The following is a 24402-nucleotide window of genomic DNA, read 5'->3' as shown; positions in this document are numbered from 1 at the left end:
TCACACCTTGGTGCAGGTGCTGGGGGCCGAGGAGGAGCCCCCGGAGCTCAGGTCATCCTGCCACTTCTCCAGGCTGCGCCGCCGGGCGTTCATGAAGAAGTTGCTGACGGTGGTGAGCTCCAGGCCCAGCTGCTGGGAGATGGTGATCTGCATTTCCTTGGAGGGGCGCTTGTTCTCCTTGAAGATGGCGAACAGCGTCCGGCGCTGGAGGTCCGTGAAAACCAGGCGGGATTTCTTCTGGGAGTTGTTCCGCTCCTTGTTGGGCTCTTGCTCCTTGCGTTTGCAGGCTGGGGCAGAGACAGAGAGAAAACCAGCGTCAGGACGCGCGTGGAGACTTGCCACCCTTGTCACAAAGCCACCATCTGGGAAACGCGCTGCTCTTTGTTACAGCAGCGTTAGAATTGACAATTAAACTTATCTGCTGCCAGGCTCGGACAGAAAATGCAAAGCACATCCTTTTTTTTTTCCCCTCAATAGCTAAGACAAAGATTAGTTCTTTGCAGAAAATTCACGTGCCGCAGCATATGACAGCTGCAGATCGCTGTTTTTTAACAAACCTGTGCAGGGCACTACACCATAATGTAAACTCGACCCCCTGGGTAACGTACAGGACAGAGGAAATACAGCTGGAAATCGCTGTTCAATAAATCTATCCCTGCTTTGGGACAGAAAGCTTTTGCTTTGATCCGCCACTCCAAACACGTCCTCGAAACAGTCACCGTGGGCACCTCCGTGGCCACTTTTTTAACCATTTACCCATTTATTCGTGGTTTCTATCCACTGCTGCAACAGCTGCTGTCTGAAAAAAGCTGCCAAAACTTTGGACATCTGTTGTGAGATAAAGTCACAACTTCTGCTGTGAGGCAAACCCATGACTTCTGCTGTGAGACCGTTTCCTTACGGCCGTGGCCACAGCCCATCGCACCTCTGGGCACAAAGCTGTCTAGAAACTCCAACACTGGAGTTGATCTGCACTCAGGTTCACAGCATGCATTTGGGAGCCCCTTCCAAGAGGAAAATATAGCCTAAAATACCTTGGACTGCAAATGTCTTTTAAGACAGGCAAATGTCTTTCACCTGAGAAATCTCCCCTTCCTCCTCAGATCATCCTCATCCCCTTAAAGCCCGACCCTCTGCTCTCCTGGCCTTCAGCCTCCCTCTCCCCGGAGCATCTCCCAAGGCCAAGGGCGAAGCAGCCAGCAGTGCCCGTCAGCGCTCAGCGCCCGGCCATCGCTGCGCCGAGCCATGCTAATGGATCCTAAAAAAAATCAGTATTAATAGCTGATCTGTGTTTATTAGCACAGAGAGAACATCAAGTGCTGAAACCAATACCGCTGCCGTAGCATCCCCAGAGTTAAAAATAGCCTGATAAGGCTGTCTACACAGGGCGGCAAGATAAAAAAAATCCATATGTTGACATGGTTAGGTAATGTGCTGGGACAAAATAAGTGGAGGGAATTGATAAGCGGACGGGTTTTGAAGCAGCCCTGTTAAATAATTCTGCAGGTCTAGACTGCGAAATGAGAACCTGGCCCAAAAAGCAGAACCCAGGCTGTGGAAATGCCTGTAATTAACCCAAGGTCAGGGCTGTACCCACCTACCTGTGCCTGAGCATGGCACCGCAGGGAGCCTGGCTCAGCCAGGGGTGGGAAAGGTGACGCTGATCAGCTCAGATTTGTGTGTGGGACAGTATTTCACAGGTTTTTCTGCAGGAAACTGGAGTATTTTGTTGCAGTCGCTGATCCTGACCCCTCTCTTGTATCTGTTCTCAGCTGCCAAGTTCTGGAGCCTGCAGCAGAGCTGCCTCTGGCAGGAAGGTCGGGGCTGGCCCATGCCAGATATAAAATCTAATAAAGAGGAGGATGTTCTGGAGCGTTGGGCCCAAACGCAGACGTACAGGCTACGGGTGAGCATCCCACGGCCCTCCTGGAGGCAGCGGCACCAGCACAGGGCTGCGGGGTGAGCCCATCACTGCGTCCCCATGGCTGGACTCGGGTCTCCGGACGTGACTAGCCCAAAGGCACCACGCGGGAAGAATGTGGGTTCTCTGGCTGCACCTCTAACACACTCCACAGATAATGTTTCACTGCCTGTCTGAGATGAAAAAGCAGATTTCAGGCTGGATTTGTGCATTCGGTGCTTTAGGTCGCCTTGTGTCTGGAATCCATGTGGCCGTACCCCTGGCACCGGGGACGTGACGAGCGCCTGCATCTTTGCTGCAGTTTCTAATAGGTTCCGGGACACTGGGAAGAGTCTGCTGTTTCCTAACATCACTAATTTATGTCCAGAGATACTCTGCGTTTTACAGTTATTGGTATCTTATAATAAATAATGCAAAGGTATGTGCTTTTCAATGCATTCAGTAAATACTTTCCCTGAACCGTTAAGTTTGCTCTTCAAAAGGCACCATGAAGGCAAATGTTGTTCCTTGACGTGCATTTATCAGAAGAGAAAAATGGAGTGAGCACTCTCATGAAAGAAAGTTATTATCCAGGAAACCTGCCTACGGAAAGAGAAACGTTTTAAGAGTAGAGGGGAGGGAGGTGGCCATCTTGATTCTGAGAACAATTGGATTTATCAACTGCAGTTAATGCTGCACATATTCTATGGAAAAAAACGGACAACTGGCAAGAACTGAAAGCCATAACTGTGAAAAAAAATAAACTTCTCTTTTCTTTTACACTGGAATAAAGACACTTTACATAGAAACAATATAGAGAGAGCTCAGAAATAGATTCAGTGCTGCCTCGCCTGATTTTGACTGAAGTGGAGCCCCACAGATTCACTTGTTGCCTCCAGGACCTGGCAAACCATTGCAGCACGCGCTGAACCTCAGGCGTGCAAACACGCTGATGAAAAATCAATGGGGTGTCTTGCATATTTACAGCTGAACATCTGAATGGCTGTTGTCTTCTTGGAGAGGAACCTTGTTAGCGCTGAGGACTGCAGGGATGCTGGGGCTCATCCCGGTGTGACGCCCTGGGGATGCGGGAGCTGGGCCGTAAGGAGGCCCGGGGCAGTGATGCTTAGGGGCAGAGGGGCTTTGCCAAGCAGACCTTAGTATCACAAACCATCATGAAAAAATCAATCAATCAATCAGGTTGGAAGAGCCCTCTGGGCTCATCGACTCCAACCATTGCCCTGACACCACCATGGCAACTAGACCAGGGCACTAAGTGCCATCTCCAGGCTTTTCTTAAACACCTCCAGAGATGGGGACTCCACCACCTCCTTGGGCAGCCCCTTCCAATGGCTAATGACCCTTGCTGACAAGAAATGCTTCCTAATGTCCAACCTGAACCTCCCCTGGCCAAGCTTAAGGCTGTGCCCTCTTGTCCTATGGCTAGTTGCCCGGGAGAAGAGGCCGACTCCCACTGCGCTACAACCTCCTTTCAGGTAGTTGTAGGCTGCACTAAGGTCACCTCTGAGCTTCCCTTTGTCCTCATCTCCTCTAAATTCGGTTCTCTGCAGTTTCTCTAGTGAACTAACACCCTCAGAGCACCACCGGTTTTACGATGCTTTTACTCTAATGGCAAAAGTGACTTTGGAACTATGAAACAAACAGCAAACATTAAGGAGGAGCCAAGCAGAGAACAACCTTCCCTCAATCCAGCAGTAAGTCATTTCTCTATCGTTCATAAGGATAAGCCGTGAATATTGATCTCCCGTATGCGGTTTCATGCGGGTGTAGCACAAAGTCAGCTAAACCCCGTTATCTGTCTGATGGAACTAAAAAAATGTTCCTCAATTTGATTTCGGAGAGAACTCAATGTGAAGAAAATTTAATTATGCTGGTAATGCTGAACACAATGAAATGACCATCAAAAGGTTTTCCGAAGGTTTAAAATGTTTCTCTTTCACTCTGATTCACTTAAAGCAACCTCTTGTATGTCTGTGTTCCTACAACCCCTTAAAACCTAGGCCTCAAAAATCAATTTGATTACCTCTCTGAATTAAGTATGCACAAACGAAAGCAATTGAGATCGATACAAATTAGGTTAAGTACTCCGCTGTGTACAAAATCATTATGTAACGAGGAACAATTTGAATGAAGATGCAAATAATCACGTTGTCAGGGCGCCTTCCCCTGCTCCCTTCCAGCTGCTGTGCACACACGGAACCCTCCCCGTTTCTGTAACCCCGATGAACGCCCTCTGACGGCATTCACCCAGGAAACACGCTCACAAACGAGAAGCGGAGCACAAAGCGTTAATCCTGCTCTTCCAGAGGAGATGCGCCGGTACTGGAGACCTCTGTGCTCGCCCAAACCAACCCTCCTGTACCAGCAAGGTGGTCCCTACACCACGATTCCTGTTTGGAGACACGGGTGCTCCTGTATCTCCTGCAAGAAGCGCACAGCCTTGCTGTTTCCCCCCAGAAACAGGTTTTCTTGGCACTCAACCTGATTTTTCTCCCTTAATCGTGTCATGGAGGGACCGCGTCCCTCTGCCTAGGTCTTGCATCCTTCAGCTCTTTGAGAAGGAAAGATGAACGAGTTGGGGGACTCGGTTCTTTTATATTTCTTTCCGCTCTCAGGCTATTTGTGCCAAATCTCTTGTAAATCTGCTGGGTGGCTGGAATTGGGCTGTAAATCCTGCGGGGCAGGGGCTGCTTCCTCCCGTGCAACGCTGCAACACCCATCTCAGCGTGGGATCTCTGACAGGGGCCTCTAAGTACTATTGTAATATACTCCCATCATTAATACAGAATGATAAATAATGGATGGGATAGGGCCAATTTATGGCACTCCAGGGCGAGAACGAGCGGCGGCTTGGTGAGCACACAGGACAGCCTCAACGTGCTCCGTGTCACTGGGCGGCTGCCAGCCCTGACCGTGCACTGGAGCAGCAGCTGCAGGGCAGCCCCCAGTCGCCTGACGCCCAGTATCCAGCGTCCCCTGACACCCAGTATCCAGCCCTCTCTACAAACAAGCTTTTCTGCGACCGGCAAAAGGAGCAGACTCGCTTCCTCACAGATTTCTGTCTCAGAGTTGATCGTGAGCTCCTAGGGCTGGGGGATGTACAAGCTCGGGATCACCACCCAGCGTGGTGCGAGCTCGTGCCGTAGCCTTGTCGCAGGGCAGGCACTTACGGGATCTTCCTCCTCCCCACAGACTCCTGGTCTCACAACAAGGGGTGCAAGCACCCACAGCTACCCGTGAGACCTCCGGCCCTGGGTGCAATGACAGCCCTGGGTACCCCACAGGGGCTGTGCGGAGAGGAGCAGCGGGGCGGCAGGGACAGACAGACACACAGACAGACACACACCCTGCGTAACTGCACCCACCTCGTCCGGGTGCCAAAATCCCCTCGTGCTGGTTGGAGTCCTAGAAGCACGAGCTGACAGAAACTGTAGAAGCGGCAGCATTTAAATGCCACGACCCGCCTGCGAGGAGCAGTGTCACCCTGCAGCGCTGCTCACAGAATCACAGAATGGTTTTGGTTGGAAAGGACCTTTGAGATCATCAGGTCCAACCGTTACCCCAGCACTGCCAAGCCCACCACTAACCCATGTCCCTCAGCACATCTACGTGGCTTTTAAACCCCCCCGGGGATGGGGATGCAGCCCCTCCAGGGACGGTGATGTACCACTGCCCGGCACCGCCGGCTCTGGCAGCTCGAGGCTGCTCAGGTGCTCTGCCCAGTCACAGCAGAACGTCAGATCCTTCAAACTGCACTCTGCGAGTCCTTCACTTCTAATGCCTGGGAGATTTATGTTTCCTCTTGCTTGGGAGATTCTCCCTTTTGAATCCCCAAACAGTTTCCAGCTGAATTATAACACTTTTCTGTAACAAGGATTTATATTCCCCTCGTCAGAGCTGAAACCAGACCTTCCCCACAGCGAGTGCCCTGCCTGTTGTAGCAGCATTTGCAAGTGATGCGCCAGCACATCCCCTCGAGTACCACAATCCAGATGTGACCTTCTCCCCGTGGAGAAAGCTCTGCTGACTTACCCGGGACAGCCAGACCTGTGTTGCTCTCCCGGCCCTCTCAGCTCTCCTTGCCCTTCGGACAACCACTGCTGAATATAGAATGCAAGAGCAGGCCTGGGAGGAGTGATGTTCTCTGCCATAAAGTCAGGTTCCCATTCCCTTCTTCCCAGGGGCTCTCTAAGGCACTCTTCAGCAGGAGAGGTAAGCGTCCTCCCTCCCCAAGCACCAGTGGCTGCATCAAGGGGTGCTCCTGCGAGCTGACACCGAGCGTGGCTCCAGCGTCGGGTCTGTGCGGCCGTGCCCCACAGGACACCGCTTCTGCTGTGCACCATCAGGGCTGGATGTGAGGTAAGAGCCAAGACGCTGCACCCTGGCAGGATCCGGGCATGATGGAGGAGAAATGTGGCACTAAAGACGCCAGAAGGACAGGGGAAAAGCTTTGGGACCTTATACCTAGTGTGAGCCTCGTCACATCGGGAGCCTGTGGTCAGGGCTGACATGGTGCCACTGGTCCCAGGAATAGCTGGAAGAAAGATGCTTGTGCTTGTCACCAAGGGAAGCAGCGGTGTCCTCACCTGATGCGGGAATGAGCGGGCAGGATAAGCACCGAGGAGGAGGAGAACGGAGCAGAAGGTGTGTGGGAAGCTCTCCGAGGAAGACTTCCTCAGGCGCTTCCTTTATCTTCTTCAGCTGTGCGCTGCTTGCCAAAGCTTAATGCCTCAGCACAGGCCCCCGTTCTTAAATGCCCATTATGACAAGATGAGATCTGCTGGAAAATCACCACTCCTCATAAATATGTTCCCTGCTTACTTAGAGATATTTTGGTCTCAGAGACAATTTGCGTTTTGGGAAGCTGCCAGCCTCTATCGCTTGGCTAATAATTCCTTTGTGCAGCATTTACCAGTGGTCTGAGTCCCCTTTTTTTTCACAATGGAGTAGTTTGATTTTATAGCTCAAAAACCCCAAACAACCCCAAAACACTGCAATTTCTTTTTTGATTGCATTTCTATCTGCCATCAGTGAGTTGTCTGGTTGATCTTATCACCGAACCCATTTGAGATTGGTTTATTTTGTATGATTTCTGCGTACAAAAATCCTCTATAAATCAGAGAGCCTTTTATGCAAAAGCCTGCAAGATTGATAGAGCTGGATACAAAATCTTTTACCTTGGAAAAAGAGATGTATCATCATCAGTCCCATTGGACATAATGCTTTCTCTGCATATTCACCTCCAAAGTATGATGGGGCTTTTTCTCCAGAGGAGACAGGGACAAGACAGGAGTCTTAAATACAAACAGATTGCTATCAGAAGAAAGGGAGTCATTTTTTTTGCTGTGTCTAGCAGGGATAAGAAGAGAAGCAAAGGATTTAAAAGACAAAAAGGGAGATTAAGGCTAGTCATTAAGGGTTTTTTTGTACCTGTAAGCCCTGGAAGAGATTGCCTAGGTAGCCTGAGAAATCCCCATCACTGGAGATTCTTGAAGAAGGGGGCAGACTGTCAGGACAAGTGATGTCTCAAGTCCTTTTCAGCCTTGCTTTCCCTGTGAGATTAATTCTCCGTACACCTGCAGAGCCCTGTTTCCAATCTGAAGGCAGCCACGGGGGAGCTCCTCTGATGTGAGGAGCCTGCTACTTTTAGTGCTCGGAGACTCAGAATAGACGTGTTGGGTTACTGGCAAGAAGCTTGTCATCTCTGAGTAACGCCTAATTGGAAGGGATGAAACAGCCACTTGCAACTGGTGGATGGCAGGAACACCTAGGGCCAGATTTTGCGAGTAATACAAGGGAGGAGGGCTCAGGATGAGCAACTGGGGCCACGGGGCAGAAAAAAGCAGCACAAACTTTGAGTCAAAACGCCCCTACAAAGAGAGAGGGAAGAAACAGCATCAGTTACTGCAAAATAATCCTTTTGGCAAAAATGTTCTCTCCTTCATGTGTTCCTCACCACAGATAAACTCGGGCAGTTTTCAGATGCAGAGGAATGTTTGAGTTTGGGGTATTTCAGTGCAAGTGGTGATGGCTGAGAGATACTAGGAAAAAATGAGATGCTGGGAAAAATCTAATAAGGAAATAGTGAAGAACAGATTGGAAAAGCTCAGAGTAACACATGTTGGTAGACCAATTGTTTCTTAAAAACAGCAGAGGAAAAAAAATAGAAATGCATCTAATGATAAATCTGGTCAGATTTATCTTTATCAACCAATGAAGAAACTGATAAAAACTGGTTGCTTAACGAAAATGGTATTCAAATTTCTGCAGGGCAGAAATGTCTTCAGAAATAATGTGAAACAAAAAGATAGGGCAGGATATTATTTCAGAAAGTTGGTACATGAGAAATTTAATTTATCACCCGGCCCACAATTTACTGCATGGATTGTTCAGACATAACCACTAATCTATATCTGAAGTGAGTACTAATATTTCAAGCCACTAAGCACCTTTCAAAGAATCTTTATGTACCTGTATATTTAGCTCAACGCCAAGAAATAGTTTTATATATAGATAATGCGCTTGATACTGATGTTATTATGCCTTAATGTTTAGCTGTACTGACAAAACAGCCTCAAAACCCAGCGAAAGAAGGGTTAGGTAGGGCACAAAGAGGCAGAGGACAGACGGACAACGACAGCCCGTACAGAACCCACCCCTCGCCATCAGCCACAGCCCCGGGGGGCTGGAGGGGGCGGCGGGGGCCTTGCTGGCGCCCCCCACTCCTCTGTCTTGGACCCCCCGGCTCTGCGGGGCCTGGGACAGGGAGAGCCCGCAGGCACCGCCGGGCCCGGGTGCCTCGCCCCGCTCCTGGTCCCCTCGCCCCTCCTTTGCCCTTCTCCCCATCCCGCTCCCCTCCATCCCACTCCTGTTCCCCCCATCCCACCCCTCTCCCCCCCACCCTCCGCCGCTCCGCTCCCCGCCGCTGTCCGTGGTGCTGACGGTGCCGCCGCCGCTCCCGCACCGCGCCCGGGCGGTTTGCGGGGTGCCCCGTCCCCTGCGCAGCCCGCGGAGGGGCACGGCCCGGCTGCTGCTCCCCGCTGCCCACCACGGGGATGCGGAGAGGGGAGCGAGAGAGAGACCCCCGACCGCTGCCCCTCGGCCGAGGGCAGGCGGGTAAGGCAGGGCTGAGGCAGCCGCCCCCCGCGGACCGCGCTGCGGCCGAGGGGGGGTAAACACGGCGGGGCCAGCGCGCCCGTCCTGCGCAAATGAATCATCGGTGGTGTTTTGGTGCGAAAACGTTTAATCATCAATAACGTGATTCAGCAATCGGGAAATGTAAACAAGCAGCGCGAGCGTTTTGCTGACCGGCCCCAAAAACCGGCCCAGGCCCCTGCGGGGTACGGGCTCACGGACCCCGGGGCGAGCTGTCGCCCACGTCTTCGGCGGGGTTACACCAAGGGAGCGGGCGAGCAAACGCTCCGCTGTGCCCCCGTCGGAGCCCACGGCCGAGCCGCCGCGGCTGCCCCGCGGGCCGGGGACGCCAGCACGACCGCCGCGCACTCGGACACACGCTGCCTGCACCGCAGGGTCTTCACCCGGCGTCTCAGCACCCGCCCGAGCCCGGCGGCGTGCGGGAGAGCACGGCACGGAGTTAGTTTAACTGCATTCTCCCTGTGCTTGCCCAGCAGGGAGGCGGTGATGATGCCCCGAGGTCCTGGGGGTGATGCCGCCGTCGAGGCAGACCGAGAACGAGGGGACCCGCGGGGTTTCTCGCGTTTCGCTTTGCTGTGCGGACGAAGCGTTTGTCCGGAGCCCAGCGCAGCTCCCCAGAAGCCCCGTCCCGGCTCCAGCTGCCCCGGGGGAGCCCGATGGCCCCGGGAGGGCACTCGCCGCGTCCCCCGGCTGCAACCGCAGCACCGCTCGCGCGGTCACCCCAAAACGCTGTTTTGTCTTCGGATCTCCAAAGCACGCACCGAACTGCCCGTTCACACCGTGAGCTGCCCGCACCACTGCCCGGGCTGCCGGTTCTGCCCGCAGCCAGCCCTCCCTGCCCGGACTGCTCCAAGCAGCAGTGGTCTTCCAGCACAGAAACGCCTCAGCACCATCCGCCGGCTTAGGAGTCTTTTAAAGACTCTCAAGAAGAGATAATAAGCACAGAAATAATAAGAAAATATAATAGAATAAACCAGAATAAAATATTAATTAATAAATATCTTCTTAACTAATTAAGAAGAAATAATAAGCACACCCCACTGCTACGGCTCCCACGGGGAGCGGGCAGATTTCCCTCAAAGGACAGCAGATTTTCGTCCCGTTTGGGAGAACTTAACAGGAGTACTGGGCAAATTGGCCGGTTTTCAGAAATCTGAAATACTTTTCAGCTTATTCCAATTGCTCAGAGGGATTTAAGCAGGAGAGTAAAGGGAAGAAGGAAGCACGGAGGCAATGCGGCTGCATATTCACACGTGGTAATAAAAAGAAAAATAATCGATTTCCCGAAGGGGACAGTAATTCGCAAAGGTCTTTCCTGCTCCGGCTCCCACTCCACGGAAAACCCGTGCCCAGCTCTCTCCAAACTTCACTCTCGGATGCAAAGGCGTTCAGGGGGAACTGGGAAAGTGGACATCCAGAATTATATGTGCGTATTTCCATGTGTACAGCAGAAAATCAGAAATCGCATCTACGCACACGCCGGGCGACAGTAGATGTGATTTTTTTGATTTTCCTGCCCTATATGTGTGGCTCCATGGGGAACCCCCCACCCGGGACCGGTGCTGGGAAGGAAAAGCACCAGCAGCATTACTGGAAATGAGCCGGCTCAGGTTCCAGATCAATGAAAACTGGGGTCCACGCGTTTATGCTCCCGTTGCCAGCATTAATGCTCTTTTAATCTTCTAAACATTATCTGCATCGATTTCCCTCTAGATAACGCGTTTGTTTGAGGAGGCGACAGCACCGCGCGCTCCGGCAAAGAACAACCACCCGAACCCTCTCTGTTCCTCTGGTGCTCCCGTTTCAGGCAAACCTTCGGCTGAAAATACGGACCTGGGGGTGTTGCGAAGGGCTGCGGGGCGGCCTTCGGGAAAGCCCTCTTGTGCCTGCCCCACTGCTAATCAATAACGCGCGAGGATTAATCTGTCCGGGTTGGAATCAATCGGAATAAAAGAACGACGGACCCGTCGGAACAAACATCCCCGAGTTTCTAAACCGCGCTCGTGTGGACATGCCGTTGTCACAGCGGAGAGCCGAGGCGGACACAGGCACACGCCGCCGCGCCTGCGGTCTGCGCGCTGCCCACGCGTGACTGCCCGTGCCACAGCCCGCCCATCCACCGGACGAGCAATTTCCGCGGAGGGGAAGGCAGACGCGTGATAGGCCGTGTGCCGCAACAGGCGCCCGGTGGCCCTGCCCGAGGTCCCGCGTTACCGTGGCACCGCACGGAGAAGCGAGCGGGTCTTCCCCCGCTGCCCCCCCCCGCCCCCGCGCCCACAGAACAATGGGGGCTGCGGCGCCCCGCGACCGCGCCAGGGGGCGCCCGCGCGCCCTCCGCGGGACAATGCGGCCGGGCCGCGGGGGGCTGCGGGGGGCTGCGGGAGGCTGCGGGGGGCTGCCGGCCCCCCGGCCGCTCCACCCGGCCCCGCCTGCCCCGGGGATGCGGTCGGGAGCGGCATGAGGGACGCTCGGAGCGAGCGGGGCGCGTAGGGCGCCCTTCAGCACCCGGCCGCGGACAGCTGCCCCGGCCCCGCAGCGCCCGCGGGGGCTCCAGGCCGGCCCGGCCGCCCGGCGCCGGCAGCGGGCAGCGCTCCTCCGCCAGCCCGGGGCCCCGCCGAGCCCCGCGGGCTGCGGGCCGGGGGAGGCGGGGGACAGGCCAGCCCCGAGCCCGCGGCCCCGCGCCCGGCCGCTGAGAGCGGAGCGCGGAAAGGGGAGGCCGCCGAGGCGGGCCGGTGCCGGCGGGGAGAGCCCTGCGGAGCCGGCCGGGAGGCGCTCGGCTCCCGGGGGGTCGCTCCCCGCTCCCCGCCGGCCTCCCGCGGGGTGCCGGCCCGCACCTACCTGCCAGCCGCAGGGCCGACATCCTTTGGAACTCCGGCTCCTGCAGCCACTTCCACATCCTCCGGAAGGTCTCCCGGCCGGACTTGAGTTTACTCCAAGGCTTAGGGTTCCGCAGCAAGTCCGAGAGGGTCCCCTGAGAGCGGCACAGCACCCGCTGGGCGAAGATGGCCTGCGGGATGCTGTAGCGCTTCAGCTCCGCCGTGATCCTTTGTGCCACTTCTTTGGTGTTGATCTCCTCCAGCTGCCCCGAGCCGCTCACCTGCGAGCCGGAGGAGGAGGAGGGCGGCCGCTCCCGGCCGGCGGGCAGCGCGGGCCCGTGGGGCGGCGGGTGGCCCGGGTGCGCGGGGTGGTGCATGCCGTTCAGGTGGGGCATCATGGCGGGGGGCGTCCCCAGCCCCCGCGAGAGGTGCTGGTCCCCCCGCGCCAGCATGGCCGCGTGGGCGTCGAAGTTGGGGCTCAGCATCTTGTCGTGGCCGGGCGGCCCGTAGCCGTGGAGGCCCTGCTGGGCGTTGTGGAGGGGGCCCAGCCCGTTGCCCAGCGGCGAGAGGCTCTGCCCCATGCCGGGCATCTCCTTGTAGGGCCCGTAGAGGTTGTTGACGGCGGGCAGCCCGCGCTCGTCCCGCATGAGGGCGAAGCTGCCGCTGACGTTGCCCGAGAGGCGCTGGTGGTGGTGGTGGTGGTGGGCGTGCGGGTGGGCGTGCGGGTGGTGGAACTTGTCGGAGACGGTGGAGATGGGCGGCAGGGGCTGGAGTGGCGTCAGGGTGGTGTAGGTGCTGCTCATGCCCATGCCGGGCGGCGAGGACTCGCAGGGCATGCTCATGGCGTGGTGCAGCGGGATGGAGAGCTCGGGGCGGTACTCGGCGGCGCCGTCCAGCAGCGAGGCCATGCTGGACACCATGGCCGGCCGGGCGGCGGCGGGGGCCAGCTCCTGGTGCGGCGGCGGCGGCGGCGGCGGCGGCGGGGGCACCCGGAGCGGCCCGGCGCCGCGGCCGCCGTGGTGCGGGCTGGGGCTGCCCATCAGCTCGGGCTCATGGCCGGCCGCCCCGTGCAGGCTGCCCAGCGGCTCCATCGCCATCTCGGGGTTCATGGCGCAGGCACCCGGCTCCCCGGCGAGGCATCGACGGCCGCCGCGGCCGCTCCTCAGTCACTCATGGGGGCGGCGGCCTCGCCGGGGCGGCGGGCCGAGGCCGCCCGCTCCGCCGGCCCCGCGGGCAGCGGGCAGCGGCCGCTCAGCCGGGCCCGCGCCGGCCCCGCGCCATGTCCTCGCCTCGCCGCCGCCGCCGCCGTCTGCGGGCGGCGGGAGCTGTCCGGGGCGCGCTGCGCGCACCGTGGCCGCGCCCGCGGGGCCGGGCCTGCGCCGCTGACGGGCTGTGCGAGCGAGCGGGCGGGCCCCAGCGCGGGGCGGTGCGGGGCTGTGCGGACCTGCCAATGGCGGCGCGGGGCGGTGCGGGGCGGGCCGGGAGCCGCCGCGCCCTTAAAGGTGCCGCGGCCCTTTGTAGCGGCGCGGGGGGTGTCTCGCCGGCGGGGCGGCGGGGCTCCTCACGCACCGCCGCGCCGGGGACCCGCGGCCACGGCATCCCGGCACTCCTGGGAGCCGGCCCGGCCCGGGCCCCGCAGCTCCCGCCAGCTCCTCGGGTGCCTCAAGCCACGCCGGGTGCCTCAGCCCCTCGAGTCCCCTCGGGTGCCTCAGCCCCGCTCCAGCCGCCGCACTCCCCTCGGACCCTCTCCCCGAAAGGGGCCGCTCCGGGTCCCGGCAGGCAGCAGTGCCGCTCGGCCCGCCGCTGCCGGTGCCGCTGCCGGTGCCGCCCCGGTCCCCCTGCAGCCGAGCCAAGAGGCACTGACCAGCGTGATCACAGCGAGCGGGTTTGAACCGTTTTATGTTTGCCCGTGCCAAAACCGTCTGGTGTGCGACTGCAGGGCCAGCGACTCGGAGCTGCGAGCCCCGGTGCCAATCCAATGCTTTGGCAGCCAGCTTCGCGCTGGGTTGTGCCCATCTCACAGCTCCGGAGCCCTCGAGCATCCCTTCCCTGTGCAGGCAGCTGTGCAGGCAGGCAGCTGTGCAGGCAGCAGGTGAGCAGAGGGTCCCAATGGGAGCAGAGCCCGTGGTAGACCCAGCACAGAGCTGGCAAGTGGGGACCTGCCTGCTCTGGCCAGGCCCTGTGCCATCTGCACACCCCGCTGCTGGGCTCCCATGTCAGCCGGGCTGGCTCCTGCCCTCCCAGGCTGGGCCGTGCTGGACTGTGCCGCCCCGTGCCAGGATGTGCCGGAGTGTGCCATGTCATGCTGTGCCAGGCCATGCAGCTGCTCCCAGCCGTGTGGTTCCCTTTGATGCCTCCGCTCTCCCTCTCCACTTTAATCAGTAACGAAGAGACTCGTGTTTATGTCACCCTTATCTCGGGCCCTGATAACCATCTCTGCGTCTGTAGAGGTCCCACCCCCACTGTGTCTTTCCGCTAACAAAATGGGGGAAAATAGGCAGAAATGTCACCTTATTGATAGGATCAGCGAGAGCTCAGCCTGCGTTGGACACTGGGGAGTAGAATTCTGCAAAGGGCCAAGGGGGAGAGGTGTGCAGGGCAGCGTGGCGGGGAGCCGTGGGCAGGGTGGGGTGGGCAGCATGCTGAGCCAGCCCGCCTGGGCCTGGGTACCAGCAGGGATGGGTGCTGGGCATCCCTCTGCTTTGGGACATGCAGAAATGCAGCTGGTGAGTGACAATGGCTGAGTCCAGTCCAAAAATGGCTGTATTTCATGTTCTTCCGGGGTAAGACACCGTGTGTTCCCAGGGCTCTCCCCAGGAGCCTCTTTACAGGCTGCGTACGAGAGCATCCAGTTCCCCTAGAGATGGCCACTATGGATCCCAAAGGCTAACGATCCGTTTCTCTCCACGCTGCTGTCCTTGTGCCTCTCTGGAGCTCACAGTATTTTCCAAGCTGCTTTTTGGCACTACCCAAGTGGGTTATGAAACGAAGCTCCCCCCACCTCAGCTACCCCTGCCATTGGCAGCATGTGGTGGAGAAGAAGAAAGGAAGGAAGAAGCGAAAAAAGCCCTGGCGTGAGGTGCCTTTGTTCAGGGCAAGTTATGCGTGAAATCTTTTTGTCCTTCCTAAAGGAAGGCAAAAGTTGCAGTTGATTTGGGGAAAAGAGAGGCAAGTGCAGCCCTCCGGAGGCGGAGGTCTGCGGCGGGCAGGTGGGAGGGCGGTGGGAGCCGGGTGCTGCAGATGTGCTGGTGTCCTTTTCCTCCCCTTCCTTTCCCTTCCCCGTCCCCTTTCCCAGAAGAGCTGAGGTTGGAAGGTACCTCAGTAGGCACCTCGCCCCCCTTTTCGCTTGTTGGGGTTGTACTTGGCTTTCGTGGGGTCTGTGCCGGTGGGCATGAGCCTTGGAACTTCCGTAACCCAGCAGGAGCAGTGGGATTTGGGGCTGATACGGTGGTTTATTACAACAAATGAACATGTTGCTTGGTGCTGGGGACTGTCACTCCTGGCTTTCTGAACCTAAGCCTTCCCCATCTTTAAGATGAGAAATTGATTTTTTTTTTCTGACAAAATGATATTTTCAAAATTCAGGAGGTAAGGCCTGACTTCCACCTTTTTTAAAGCCATGCCTGATTATTGCATCCCGTGATTATGTTACATTACACGTGGTAGCGTCTAATTCTGACATCTTGCCAAACTGATGTCAAAAATCTTCCTGGTAATCATCCCACCAACACGTAAATACCAGCCCACGGCGCAGCTGTAGCCAGCACAAGCTGACCAGCGATGGCACGCATAGTTTTCACCTGCTTTTAAACAAATATTGCAAGTGTTTTCTTTTGGTGTTTTGAAATCGCTCTCACAAGTCCTTTCTTCTCTGCAGAGGGGCCAGCTCCAGCCCCCTGTGATGTCTTCTCAGTGAAGAGGGGCAGCGGGGCCGTGCCGGCGTGGCTGATGGCACACTTGGCTGGCGAGGGCCACGGTTAACCATTAAAACTGGATCTAGTTTGCAATATTTATCTTGGGAGCAGGAGGGCCTTGGCTTGTTTGGTTAGTGGGAAGCGTTGGGAAATGGTGACGTGGGTGTGCAGAGCCCCGGCAGGGCTGGCCCCCGCGGGGGGACGGGGTCCCGGCGCGGTGAGCAGGGGATGCGGCGGTGCTGGCGATGCGGGCAGGACGGGGTGAAAACCCAGGGGAGGGACCCACACCAACAGTGCACCCCGCAGTGAGGACGTGGCTGCTCCCCTCCCACGCTCTGCACAGTGTCCTGCCTCTCTGACAGAGACGGTGGCACCTGCCCCTCTCCCGTGATTGTTTCAAGGATAAATATATCAGATATATCAGCTATTAGTGATGGGGAGCATGCAAGCAGCGTGGTCAGATAATCCTTTTTCATTTATATTGCACTAAACATTCCCTACTCCAGCGTTTTTTGAAGATTAATCACTGGTTGCCCAAACCATTAGCCCAACTCTGGAAACACCCCCCCAGGTGCACCGGGACAGTGAGCCGTCCAGTTTATGTGCAAGTGTGGGGTTTAAATACGTTTTGGTGACGAGAGTGCATGGGGCCGTGCTCAGGTTTTGCTAGCGTGGAGCTTTGATACAATTTGAGCACATTTCCAGCCTATCCTTCAAAATAGGGAAGGCTTTTGAATTTTGGTGCTCAGCAGAGCGTGCCTACGGCGCGGGAACCCTCCCAGCGCAGCCGGCCATTGCCATTGACAGGGAAGAAGGCGAAGGAAGAAGCAGACACAGCGGAGTTTTACAGACTGTCAATGCACGATAAAACATTTTATTTAAAAACAATGCACTCAATGTTGTGTTTTGGCACAGGGGTCGATGGCGCAGGCACATTCACACCAACGAGTCACATTGCCGAGCGGTCCCGAGCGCGTCGTCGCGGTGCTCTCGTCATGAGAGGAGCCGGGGCCGCTCACGGGCACGATGCTCCACGCAGGGCTCGGGGCTGGGGCCACGGCTGCTCCAAAGCACGTCACCCAGCGGGCCCGACCCCGGTGGGACCAAGGCTGGGAGAACGCCAGCGCTGCTCTCAACGTGCTTCACACCACACGCGGCTTCGCTGCTCACCCGAGACCGTGCCCTGGCCCTTTGTGGACGTCAGCCACTTAAAAATAAATAATGCCTTTCCTATGGCTGTTAAATAATGAATCCTTTATTACAATTATGGCATTTTTTTTTCTTTTTTAAAAATATTTATATTTTTTTTTATTGAAAACGTCTCCATCAGGCATTGAACTGTATAGCCATTAGAATAAAGACACATTCATTTACAGAAAACCTGCTTTTTTCCTAAACAATCTGCTTTTTTTTTTTGCAACCTCCATTCGCAGTTAGTTGTATCTCACAAACGCTTGCTTTTTGGTATACTCCACAACCAAAACCAGTAGCCAAAATGACTTTGTTTTAACGTATCTTGCTACTGTTCACTGAAAAGATGCAAGCAACGAAAATACAAACCCAAGATGTATAGAAGGTAACGCACACATTCCCACCCCTATGTACATCCCCTCTGCACGCCCCTGCCCCTTCCCCTCTGGTCTCTCTGTAAAAGCAGAATTCAAAGAGCATCTGAGCAAAGAGGCCAAACAAAAGACGCACGTTTTAAGATGGTTTTCCACATTGCTACAGCTCGGACGAAAAAAATATTGATACTCAGAAGCAATTTACTTTGGGCTGTGTCGCGCCATTGATTTCGGGGCAGAGCTCCCCATTAAAATCAATGATTCTGAAATGTTCAATGCGGTTCTGAAAAATCGATGGGGAGTTTTGCTTAAAAATCAATGATATAATATGGCGCTCTGTCAATAATTTTTCCGTATTCCCATTTCCGAATATTTGCAGTGGTTTTCAACGCTTCTTTCTCTGCGCTCTTTGTGCCTCTGGAAAGTTCCAGCTGTGCTGCCAGGGCAATGCCCTGGGACCGACGGGGGGTCCCGTCCCTCTCCGGGGGTGCAGAGCTAATGTTTGTTTAGGCTAACGAGCGTTGGCTTGCGACTACATCTAATTTAAAGCAGTTATGTCACATAAACGTGTGCAGCAGCCAAGCGAGAGCTGCCAGTGCACCTTCCCGCTGGGAGCCCCCAGATGAAAACTGGGGAGAGCACGTTGGCCTCCGCGTCCAAGCAGATGATGATAGTTCACATTTCTTTCATTTGCTCAATAAAAATGATCGCTCCCTACATGAAATTGATAACCTGCCTCTTGATATCTGGCATATCGGCGTGCCCCAGCCCTAAGCAGCCTTTGAAAAAGCAAAAGCCAGAGAACGTGGGATAATTATAAACGGGGAAGAAAGCCTCCAGCTCCTCCTCCACCCAGGGCGTGGGGAAGAGGGGGGCGTGGTGTTGGGGCCAGAGCTGCGGTGCCGTGGCGGGGTGGTGGCGGGCACCGGGAGATGCTCTGGGCTGCTCAGGTTTGGTGGTGTACTCGAGATCTCCTTCCTCACCTCCTACATCTGCTTGGAGGCAAAAAGGCTGAAGAAATTGAAATGTGCCATTTTAAACTGGATTTTGCATCTTCTTTCAGCATATAGTCAGTTCTCAGCATCGTACGGAAGAGCAGAAAACTATTAAAACACTTGGAAGCATCCTAGGTGATCTTTAAGGTCCCTTGAACCCAAACCATTCTATGATTCTATGATATACTGGTTGTAATAAGAAACCCAGTTCTTTTACAGGCTCCCCTATCCTGAGACACAATGACCAGCATTTTCAATCCCTAGGCGACCCTAAGGTTTGTCCTCCCTACAACCAGCCTGGTGCTCAGCGGTGCTGAGGAAGCCGTGTCTGCCCCTGGCTGCCTTGGACGGCTGTTGGGAGCCAGAAAACAGGACCACTAATTCAGTTGTCCCCTGTCCCCCAGTGGACCCCTTGTCATCGGAGGGTGCAGAGAGCAGGCGCAGAGGGAGGTGCGCCAATGATGGGGTTTGGGGCTCTTCTCACCCAACACATCTCCAGAGAAACCTAACACTGCTTGTCGTGGTGGTTTAACTTTAAAATGAAAAGACCAAACAGTCTCACAGGGATGGGAATGACCATGTTTCAGCCTGGCTAAACTGGATGAGGATTTGGCCCAAATTCAATGAAAATGCTGCAGTATTCTGAGAGCAATACAAACACCTAGCTAGCGCAGGAGCCATCTCGTGACCACCTTCTTCACGTTATTCTTAAAAAAATGTAAAATTCAGTAAATACGAAAATATGCAAGCTGTGGAAATCAGGATCCACACTGAAGAACTTGCAAGTGACAAGGAACTGCAGTTCCAAGTGGCTCTCTCAATCGGCCATGGCAATACATGTCTGTTGAGCTATCGATAGCAACATATACAAGAGAAGCAAAACCTCTTAAAAATCAGCATTTCTAATTCTAATTGGGAAGGGACAACAAAGTCAAGAGATTTAGGGCATTTAGTGGAATGCTAAAATATGGAAATACCTTAAAACATACTTAAGCATATCGATAAATGCAAAATATTTCAACTTTGCTGCTGCATGAAGAGCATCCACAGAATTTGACAAGTGCTTCTGCACTGCTAAATACACTAAAACCCGCTGATGAGCAGTGACAAGGGTGACTAAAAAGCATCTTTATAGTATGGAAAATATTTTAGGGTGTTTTTTTTTTTAAGAATTCTATCTGAAGAATGTTTAATTCAGTTTTGGGCACTTTTTTAGACAATCATTTGGCACTTCAAGATTTCGGTTCTTAGGCACAACGCGACAGGGTGAGTTTGGCCAGTCCTTCACCGTGCATCCTGTAGAGCAGCTGGAACTCTGCAGGCAGCTGGTGGGACTCCTGCCACTTGGTCGTGAACTTTGTTCCCTTCTTATCATAGTAGTGGTACGGGAGGTCCTCCCTCGTGTTGGGGTCGAACCCAAAGGGCCAGAATCCATACAGGTGGATCTCTTCACATATGGCAGAGGCAAGGGTATACATGAGAATACCTGTGCTCAGCCGCTTGGGTGACAAGTGTTTGTTCTTCCAGTATCTGGGGAAAAAATAAAGGCGTGTTAGTCTGGGGTGCAAGTAGTGCTGCAGGTTTGCTCTAAGAAAAACCAGGGGGCAACGTTATCCTGCTCTGATTTATCACAGTTGTCCTTGGCCCGCCCCACAGGTGTCTGTCAGCACCCCTAAGTGCTAGCTGAGAAGAGCGAGCTCTTCCATAGCATAAAAAGAATAACAAATAGTTGTATTTGTAGAGAGAGATGTATTGTGGCAAGTTAAAAGCCAGGCAAAACCACACACCTGTTAACATGCTGCATTATGTTTCCTGGCCAAGCCAACTGGACCTTTAGCTGCCCCCTGTGCTCAACAAAGAAGTCAACGAGTGTTCTCGTGACCGTCGCTGACGTGTGGAAGAAGAAAGCGGGGATCCAAAGAATGGCCCCATCAAGCTTTTTCAAACTTAAAAAGAAGTTGTTGCGATCCTGAATGGTCAGAAGATTGTTGTAATACTTCTCCAGGATGCTGGGGTTGAAGGTTGTGAGATTGGTTTTCCTTCCAACATCTTTTTGGAAAGCCTCAGTTGGAGCAAAATTGCAACGAAAAACAAAATCGGATTTATCTATTTCTTGGCCACACTGACTCCCAGTCAGGATCCCGCTGTTCCCAACCACGGCGCAGATGTTGTAATGCTTGTTCAGGATCGGCGACACGTCGGGAAGCAGCGATCTGAAGTTATTGCTGATAGAGAAAACATACTTATGGCTGGAATAATCGTAATGCATCAGCTGTCCGATCCGAACGCTACTCTTGGTCAGAGAAAAATTTTTTATGACATCGACATGCTGAAGGATTTCTTGCCTGAAATAAAACAGAAAAGAAGACATGGAGTTATATTTCCCCTCTTTCTGTGGTGGAGAGACTTTCTTTCCCGTCAGACTTACATTTTTCTTTTTTTTTTTTAAATCTAGTAAAGCAGTTTCCTGAGCAATGTGGTGTGATGGTTTTTAAATTAATATAAATAGACAGGAATGATGGAGCTGGCTCCTTACCTAGTGCTCCGCTCGGCTTTACTGGGCGGTCTCAAGGCATGGGAAGCAAACCCAAGCAGTCCAGGGTATTCAGTTGAATAAACAGTAGCCGATTTTAAAATACATATATTTTTTGTGTTCTCATTAAGGAGCTTTGAATCACAAAAACAAGCGACTGCCGCTGTCTCCATTTATGTAAACACAATTCCTTAATGTCTTCTTTGGGCAAGCACGCCGGCATTTTTACAAGGGTTATTAGAGATACTTAAAGACCAAACAAAACCAACTCTGCTCAGGAATTTCCCTCGCAGGGCATAAAATTAGAAAACCAATACCACTTTATTTGCTCATGTTTATGGAAAACAAACAACCTTTCTTCCAGCTCACATCCTCCAATGTCTAAGCATTAATGGAGTCCCACTGGGTGCCCTAATTATGGGTTATGGCTAACGGACAAGCGCAAAGGCAGATCCCGAGGCATTAGCTAAAATCACCGGAGTGGTGGCACAGAAGGAGGGTGACCAGAAGGGAGGAGAGAAGCCCAAGCCCTGCCCGCCAGCAAGGAGGGGTGCGGCGGCCCCGTCCTGACCCTGCCGGCTGCCTGGGTGCAGAGCCGAGGGCCTGGGCTCCTGCTCATCAGGTGGGCTGTGTGAGTGGAGTCTCAGGCATTTGTCAGGACAAAATCACAGTCCAAGATGGTAACACCTATCTTAAATGGCTCATGTTTTTCTTTTCTTTTACAGATTTAAAAAATATACATATATATATATATATCTCTCTCAGTAAATATATATACACATAAAAAGTATATAAAGTATATATTTAGTGATACATATATGTATTTCTCTCTCAGTAAAACCAATAAATAAAAGAGGCTGGCCAGGCATCACCAAGTTCACATCACAGTGAGAAAAATGACAGCACGTTTCACTGCCCATTAAGTACAGGGTGGCTTTGAGGAAGCTGAAGGAGCCAAGAAACCCTTTCCATTGCCACCCAGCAGGGAAGGCAGTGCGGACAGGAGGCAGAAGGCGATGCAGAAGGAGAGTGTCTCCAGTGGATCTGGTCTCAAAGGCCTCCAGATCCTCTGCTCAAAGGCAGCACAGCACTGCACTTGCTCAGCCTTGCTGTTAGCTGGGCAGTTTAGCTGGGCGTGCTTTGGCCTTCATGAACACGGCATTTCATGGCTGTTATAGTCCGATTTGTTTCGAGTTTTAAAACCCAGCCATTTATCTCGAAGTAATGACAATTTCACTTGCACTCCAGGAAACTGGGTCACGTTCCGTTTGGTGAAATAATGTGTGTTGCAGCCTGGTGTCCTGCTCTGAAATAATCAATTCCTCCAAGATAGCTGTAACCATCTGGGGAAATGCCCTGATTCAGCCTTTGTCTCTCACCGCTGGCAAATTACTCAGAGCTCACAGTATTTAGCAGCCCTTGATTGTATTTTCTTAAATCCTGGGGGGGAAGGGGACAACTAGGGGAGGGTGAGAAGGGCCCACGCGGGCGCAGCGCCTGGCCACTCACCTCTGATGTGCGAAGGCAGTCCGGTTGAAGGCCCACTTGGAGGGCTTGTCCTGCAGCTCGTGGGTCAGGGAGTTGGTGATGGGGACGAACGAGGGGTCCAGGAACTTCAGCGCGAACTGGGACCTGGAAACGAGCGTGCAGCCCCACGCAGGCGGACACACACCCACGCACGAGCCCACAGAGCCGCACACGCACGCACAGACCCACGCAGACACACACACCCCCACGCACAGACCCGCAGCCCGTTACCGGCCGTGCCCGACCCGCCCCCGGTGCCGGTCGACTTCAGCACCGCGGACAGCGCCGGCCGCGCCGCGCCGCTCCCCGCCGCGCCGCCCCGCTCTACCGGGCCATGCCGGCCTGTACCGGGCTGTGCCGGGCTCTACCGGGTCGTACCGTGCCATGCCGGCCTGTACCGGGCCGTGCCGGGCTCTACTGGCCCATACCGGCTCGTACCGTGCCATGCCGGGCTGTACCGGGCCGCGCCGGGCTCTACTGGCCCATACCGGCTCGTACCGTGCCATGCCGGCCTGTACCGGGCCGTGCCGGACTCTACTGGCCCATACCGGGCCGTACCGTGCCATGCCGGCCTGTACCGGGCCGCGCCGGTCTCTAGCGGGCCGCACCGGACCGTGCCGGGCCGGGCAGGCTGGTGTCGGGCTGCCCCCCACCTTTGAGCACCCGCGGGACATTGCGGTTCCCACGCCCGGCCCGGGCCCTCCCCGGTTCCTCGGTCCCCCGGGGGGGCCCCTCCCGCTCCTCGCAGGCCCCGGGGCACCTCGGCGGGGCGCGGAGCACGGCCGGGGGTGGGCGCGGGGGGAGCCGCATCCCCTCTGCGGGCGAGGGGCTGCGCTGGGGCCGGGGCCGCGGGGCCCGCCCGCCGAGACGGGGCTCTCCGGGCGGGCGGAAGGAAGGGCAGGGGTGGGCCGGGCGGACCCCCGTCCCCGGGCCGCGCCGTTCCGAGCCGCGCCGGGCCGGGCCCTCACCTGAATCCCGCGTGGAACATGTACATGCGGGGCCCCCCCGGGCCGGCGGCGCGGGGCGCGCCGAAGATGTTGTCCTTCTTGAGCGAGACGTAGCTGATGAGCGAGAGGATGAGCAGCGCGATGCTCAGCATCACCAGCCCCAGCACGCTGGCCACCCGCACCATCTTGCAGCTCCTCATGCCGGGAGGCGGCCCCGCGGCTGGGCGTGTGCGGGGGGGGGGGCGGCTGCCGCGGGGCTACATGGGGGGCGGCGGGCGCGGGACGGCGGCGGGGACGGGGCCGGGGCCGGCACCGCCGGCAGCCGCAGAGAAAATGGAGGGACCGAGCGGCGGCGCGATGAAATGGCAGCCGGGAGCGGCCGCCCCGCGTCCCGGCCCCGGCGGCCCCGCCGTGCCCCCCGCCGCCCCGACGTGCCCCTCCCGGCTGCCCCGGCGCACGCACCGGCACCCACGGAGCTCCCCGGCAGCCCCGGAGCACCCCGGCCGGCTCCTGCGCCACGCCGACAGCCCCGGTGCCCGCCCCCGACAGCCCTGGTACCCCCCGAACAGTCCTGGTACCCCCCCGACAGCCCCGGTACCCACCCCCGACAGCCCTGGTACCCCCCCGACAGCCCCGGAGCACCTCGAACAACTCCCGTGCCACCCCAACAGCCCCGGGACCACCCCGACAGGCCCGGTACCCCCTTGACAGCCCCAGGTTTCCTCCCCGACAGCCCCGGGGTTCCTCCCCAGCAGCGCCGGGTACACGACCTGGTATCCCAAGTGTGCCCACCGCGACACCCCTGGGGTCCCTCTGACAACCCCGAGGTGCCCAGAGTGCCCTTCCTGCCAGCCTTGGGGTGCCCTCCAGTGTCCCCCCAAACACCCGGGGTGGCCCAGTCTGGCAGCCACAGTGACCCCCCAACAGCCCCAGTGCTGCAGTGACCCCCTGAGCCCCGTGGGTGCATGCCAGGGCTGAGCATGGCTGCAAGCCACGCCACTGGCTGAGCCACGGGAACCGTGGGCTGCT

At 56.0% G+C, this 24402-nt stretch overlaps 2 protein-coding genes across 2 annotated transcripts; both read right to left on the bottom strand.

The window, feature by feature from the left end:
- Nucleotides 1-13052, bottom strand: ONECUT2 (one cut homeobox 2). Its single transcript, XM_068424352.1, has 2 exons — nucleotides 11915-13052; nucleotides 1-287 (listed from the first exon to the last, which is right to left on the bottom strand). Exons 1-2 carry the CDS (start codon nucleotides 12999-13001, stop codon nucleotides 1-3), a joined length of 1374 nt encoding a protein of 457 aa, XP_068280453.1. The 5' UTR covers nucleotides 13002-13052.
- Nucleotides 13053-19613: 6561 nt separating this feature from the next.
- ST8SIA3 (ST8 alpha-N-acetyl-neuraminide alpha-2,8-sialyltransferase 3) lies at nucleotides 19614-23573 on the bottom strand. Its single transcript, XM_068424448.1, has 4 exons — nucleotides 23395-23573; nucleotides 22409-22531; nucleotides 20154-20711; nucleotides 19614-19896 (listed from the first exon to the last, which is right to left on the bottom strand). The coding sequence occupies exons 1-4, from the start codon at nucleotides 23571-23573 to the stop codon at nucleotides 19614-19616; spliced, it is 1143 nt and encodes a 380-aa protein (XP_068280549.1).
- Nucleotides 23574-24402: the final 829 nt, after the last annotated feature.

This window comes from Nyctibius grandis (genome assembly GCF_013368605.1).
Source record: "Nyctibius grandis isolate bNycGra1 chromosome W unlocalized genomic scaffold, bNycGra1.pri SUPER_W_unloc_2, whole genome shotgun sequence".
NCBI classification, from domain to species: Eukaryota; Metazoa; Chordata; class Aves; order Nyctibiiformes; family Nyctibiidae; genus Nyctibius; species Nyctibius grandis.
Note: the sequence above shows the minus strand (reverse complement) of the source record. Positions and strands in the feature narration are given on the sequence as shown.